General features: G+C 35.5%; 1 protein-coding gene across 2 annotated transcripts in view; it reads right to left on the bottom strand.

Moving 5' to 3' along the window:
* LOC118439728 (UNC93-like protein) overlaps positions 1–6,000 on the bottom strand; it is a 36,766-nt gene that overhangs the window by 752 nt on the left and 30,014 nt on the right. For both annotated transcript variants that reach the window (XM_035861730.2, XM_035861719.2), the window contains exons 5-6: positions 2,901–3,168; positions 1–2,157 (exon numbers count right to left, since the gene is read on the bottom strand). The exon at positions 1–2,157 is cut by the window's left edge. In XM_035861730.2, the coding sequence (XP_035717623.1) occupies positions 1,838–2,157; positions 2,901–3,168 (588 nt within the window). In that variant the 3' untranslated portion in view covers positions 1–1,837. The remainder of the gene's footprint in view (positions 2,158–2,900; positions 3,169–6,000) is intronic.

Genomic DNA, 6,000 nt, shown 5'->3' with positions numbered 1-6,000 from the left:
GGAACTGTTCGATTCTTTTTCCGAGAAATCGCAAGGTCGTCACGACACTTACTCTTATGTCGAAAAGATGTTTTCTCTTTGTCTTTCTTTTATCAATATCACGCAACTTTAATGATGTATATCTACTATATAATATGCAAGTAATAATAGTAAGATAGAGAGATCCGAAAGAACAATAAATCGCATTAAATCCGTGAGATTCATGTAAAGTTTCAGACTTTGATTCGGAAGAAGTTGGTTGAAGGAAAGATTCGTGATTAATGTTTTTGTGAAGATGGATAGCGACGAAGAATGGCGAGAAGCATGCTAACGAGAGAAATGAGAGGTTGTACTTTGAAACCTTTCCTACCTTGGAATATGCCCAGAAAGGTTCCTGACCTCCAAGACGAGAAACTATGGCAATCGGACGAAGATAAACGATTGCCTTCCTTCGTTGAATAACGAACGATAGCGTGATTCGTGCCGTCGGTACACAACCGGACTCTAAAAATAATCCTTGTCTCGCGCCAGACGTTTAAAAAAAGAGCTAAAATCCCTTTAGAAGGATGCACTGAAGAGAGGAATCTCCCCCTTTGCTTGGAGCTCGCGGAATTTAAACTCTGACGATCGTCGGTAAGAAAATTGTATATTCTCTCTTTCTTTCTCTCTTATACACGATGGAACGGGTTTGGGCGAGCCTGAGTATCCATCAGCCGGTGAAAGAAGAGCGAGGAAGAGGGAGAAAGAGAAGGACGAAGAAGGCATTCGTTCGGAGACCAGAGTCGGTTCTCCGCACATTGGACGGATAAGTAGTTAGCGATACCTATAAATAGATACAATGGTAGCTTATGTAGGGAAGCACCGTCGCCAGAAGACAGGATTGTCGTGAGTTTCCTCTACTGGTATCTCGTTCTAGCGGGAAAAAGCAGTCGAGCGTAAAGGGTTTCTTTGTAGAAGTCATCTTCACCAAAGAAGAATCTTGATCGAATGTATCTATCTGTCTAAATAGGTAGGGACGTACGTCGATTATTCTTTCCATTTGATCAAGATCTCGAAAAGAATGTGTTTTTTTCTTTTTTTGTCGCGACGAGGACGTCTTGGAATTCGATAGATTCTCTTTGCTTTCTTTCCGCCTATCATCGAAAAAGCAAAATAGAATTCCGTTGATAAGTCGATTACGTTGTTGATATTTGTTCAAGAAATAAAATGGGTCTTTGCTTTATTGATTAAAACGAGGTGATTTGATGGGAAGGAAAAATGTCTCCAATGGACGACAAATGGATGGCGAATGAACAGCAAATAGGCGACAAATAAACGGTAACGTTCCTTTCCCGAACTCTTTTTTGCGACAAGAGGAATCGCAAAAAGTGGTGCTTTCGTTTCATCGCGAAAGACCATCTCACGTCATTTTGCATGCACGTAGTTTTTCACTCTATTACATATAATTTCATCGATAAGATAAGGAGAAAGGATTAATATTCGAGTTAATAGAAGAATAAAGAAAATTGAATTAGATCTAAAATGAAAAGTAAAAGAGGAAGGAAGGAAGGAAGGAAGGAAGGAAGGAAGGAAGGAAGGAAGGAAGGAAGGAAGGAAGGAAGGAAGGAAGGAAGGAAGGAAGGAAGGAAGGAAGGAAGGAAGGAAGGAAGGAAGGAAGGAAGGAAGGAAAGAAGAAAGGAAGGAAGGAAGGAAAGAAGAAAGGAAGGAAGGAGAAAAGTGGGTCGCCCAACATCACTCAACATCGTCCACAAATGTTTCTAAATGTTCTATTGTCCTCGGTCTCGGTGAGAACGCGACAAAAGACAGAAAAATGCCTTTTTTCTCGCGTCATCTAAACTTGGCGAGTCGATGTGTCGGTTCAAAGATGCGTAATGATGATGTCGTCGTCGAGATCGTCCTTTTCATCATCTGTCTCTTCTGGCTGATTGGCCTCTGCTTGCGCGGCTTTCGGGTCCTCAGCGATAGCCTTCAATCTCCTCTGTTTACGTCTGTGAAGAAGTTCGACGATTATGTAGCCCATCGTGCCAATCATCAAGACGGTCAATAGAACATAAAGCTTCATGCGGGCGCATAGATGTGTACTGTACGCGTATGCAATCACGAATCCTGCACTCTCCCATAGTCTGTAATTCGAAAACGCAGCTTCCTTGTTGCGCCTGAAGAGAGTACCATAGAGACCTGCGATAAGGATCATTATTTTTCTTCTTTAATGTAAAAATTTAACGAACTTTTCTACCTATTAATGTTCTTTCTGAGACTTTCAATGATTATATAAGAAAAAAAAGAAAAAGAAAAAAATATCGGAATTCTTTTGAACAAATATTCTAAAGCTAATGTAATTAGCTTAGAATGTAATTAGCATTAGAATTGTTATTTCTAAGCTACGCCTAATGACGTAATGATATATCCTACGAGTCGTTAAAAACCTGATGTGTTATATATGAATTTCGATCTATTTTCGTCTTTACCTATTTGAATCGAAAAAGAAAAGTGACGACTGATGGACCCGTAGCTGTTTTTTCGTCCTAATTTTTCTATATTCATATGGATAAAGTTTCAAGATATCACTGAGCAAAAATTTTTTTCTCGATTGATGAAAAAATCATAAAAAACAAGTTTTATCGGCTCGAATGTATCTATACACATGTCAACGTCGTAGGTCGTCTCTATGAACTTTAACTGTGTTTATTTCATTATAAACAAATTCGTAATTGACTTTGTTTTTATTTTTGATGGCGAAAAGAGGAGCAAGAAGTAAAATGAAATGAAAAGGATAAAATTAGAAAAATTAAGTCTTACGATACTATTTGTCACTGTATAGGGGCTTTAAGATGGTCAACAATTCATAGATAACCATTAATTATTTGTGATTTGAATGCTGATCTGTCCAAATCAAATGCATATCAACTAATAATACTAACCATTGACCTGTGTCTGCCAGACAGCGTCACCAACTCCCCAAAGGCCGGAGACTGAATAAAAGACATATGGATTATCTGGGTGTGGTTTCCAAAGAAGCAGCACAACTATTAGACAGGCGTGAACTATGGCACCAAGTGCCATTAACGGTTGCCTGCCTACGAACTTCATAAGAGAGCCAAAGAGCAAGGAGCATCCTGCATTTACCACTCCAAAGCAGATCATCACGTATCCTACTTTGTGAACGCCTAGAGCACAAGAGATGTATGCCTGAAACCGAAAGTAAAAAAGATTAATTCTTTTTTCAAACCTCCAGTTAATGATCAATAAAATTTCGACTTAACATTTAAATAGTTTATTTGAAAAACAAAACTACATTCGAGTCTTTTCTTCATGATATGGTACTATTTTGAAATAGATTGACAAAAAAAGAATAGTTTCCATTTAATTGTTCAACAATTCCTGTATCTATGGTTGTAAACAACGTCAATCGAACCGTGACATAGGCACTCGATACTCGAATATTTTGAAATCAAAGGCGCACATGACTCTGAATTTGTTGAAATGGTAAGGATGATATCTCTCAAATTGATATAAAAATGACATTGAAATGACGTATTACAGCTTTACATCGCAAAAATCTCATTATATCTACATAGATATGCCCTATACATATACAGTGATCATTATTTGGCCTCTGATGAGTGTATCTGCCAGTTCAACTCAAAATAAATAAAAAAAATTTTCTTTAAATTTCAATCCTTTATCTTAATATTTAAAGTGTACCGAAGAGCACGTATTTTTTTACATTTAAGTAACATAGAGATCTTAATTATCTTTAGATATCATATCCTAGAACAAATAACAGATAAATAATATTCTAGAATTCACGAAACAATATTTCATACCAAGAAATATTTTTTGTCATTTTTGGGGTTTTGCTCATAAAATATTGTTAATATTCGATAAACGAAGTATCTCAAATACACGTTTTTGTATAGAATTTTAAAAAATATTAAATTTTTTACATTTTTTTTGTTTATTTTAATAAATGATATCTAAAAATATTTAAAATCTTTGTTATTTAAATGTAAAAAATCCTTCAGCATGCTTTAATATTAAGATAAAGAGTTGAAATTTGAAGATAATTTCTTTTAATTTTTTTCGTGCTGAAATAAGGGCGTATTCATCAAAATTCCTCCAAAGGTCAAATAACAACAAATGGGTATATATTATTACCCGTGTACGCAATATATAAATGCGATAGGCAGGTAAGTTTTACGAGCAACCCTTGGTGTTTGACGTATATCGCGAAATGCTTTCGATAAAATTTAAATTCCATCGTCGGTCGAAGAACTTAAATTATCGAGAATTCAAGAACGAGCCTTCGCACTGAGGACGATATCCTACCTACCGATATTGCTTTTCTCAGGAAATACGCTGATTTTGTTCACTCAACAAAGTGACGTACCTCCGATTCTTGCATCGCACGTCATTCTTTTTTGATAATATAAAAGAAAATAGATAAAATATTTAGATAAAAAAATATTTATTCTATGGAACGACTAAACATCATTCTTTAAAGAAAACGCCATCTTTGCATAGATATTCTTTCAAGAGAAAACGGGGAAATATGAATCATCCTGTATAGCCTCAAGCGCTCACGAGATCGAGCTTGGGTAAATGGAGATGCACGTGAATCGGTGTGCGTGCATGTTGATGTTACAGATGAAGAAGAGATACAAGTACATAACATTTCAGGTTTGGAAGCGGTATCGCGAGAATAAGATCGCAAGCTATTTATATCGAGCCAGCTGACTCAATGGAGTCAGTGTATGCGCGCACGTCTGATAGAGAGAAAGAGTGAGGAGAGGAGAGGAGAGCGGTCATCATCTTTCTCCCTCTTTTCTTTCACCATTTAATTGCCCAATTACCCGGCTTCATCGGCGAATACACTCCTCTCGTCGGACCAGTTTTGAGACGAGCTTGCTCGATCGTACCAGTCGTTGCACTTTTCGCGTCAACTAACGCGGTCGAGTACCTTCGTCGGAAAAAGAAGCAAAAGTTCTATCGTACTTGCGATTCTTCTCCTTCGAATCAACGAATCAAACGAATACGACTCTTAAGATGGCCGAAAAGTATAGGCTGTACTGAAAATACGAAAACTTACATTATTCAAAAGTGGAATACTCTTTTTTACATACATACATATATTTGATAACGATTGTTTAAAAATCATTATTTCATAATTTATTGGTCGATTATTTTACATAAAAGCCAATAAAAATGTTAAAAACAGGCAAGTGCATATTGTCTATATATTATTGTTCATAAGCTGATTCTCTTTCAAAAAGCATCTGTATAATTATAAGCAACCATCTGATGCATTACACAAGAGCTTTGTTTGTTAATACAAATTTATATATTAATGAAATATATAGGTGACTATATGAACGATATAAATGAAATAATTATAGTAATAAATATACTAATAACTGAGGGTAAATTAATGAAAGGAAATATAATTTTGATATATATATACACACATATACACAGGTGAAGAATAATATATTAAATTTTTTTAAGTTATATATAATATTTAAAGTGTATGATAACTTATGGACGGTAGCGTATATTTAAAATAATTGACAAAGATCTAAAAAATGAGAAAAAGTTGATTTGCAAGAAAATGACACGGAGCTAGAAAAAGGCAGTGGTTGGCCGTGATGAATCCTTTCTAACGCAAGGACCGACCTTCGCCTTGGTCGGTTCGTAGATACATTTCATACAACTTTAACTTGATTGGTATGGAAAGTGCAATGACGTCAGGAAGAGCCTCGAAGGGTCAGAAAGATCGGTGGTTATTTTCTTGATCTTCCCCATTTCTTTTTTTTTTTATTTTTTCTTGTTTACCTTCGAAACTCACATCGTCACCGCGTAACAAATTTGAAACGTAGTAACAAATTTTTTGTTTTCCTTTAAAGTCAAATGTACATCGTGCTAATAAATTAACAAATTTCTTTTTATTCTTCAAAAAAATATATCGTTAAGATCATTGAAAAACTTTTAGAATAATCAATATTTTCTTTAATACAATTTACA

Source organism: Vespa mandarinia, chromosome 2, assembly GCF_050613455.1.
Source record: "Vespa mandarinia isolate Hongniang chromosome 2, ASM5061345v1, whole genome shotgun sequence".
Taxonomy (NCBI): domain Eukaryota; kingdom Metazoa; phylum Arthropoda; class Insecta; order Hymenoptera; family Vespidae; genus Vespa; species Vespa mandarinia.
The sequence above is the reverse complement of the archived record's forward strand: the minus strand, read 5'-3'. Positions and strand labels throughout refer to the sequence as shown.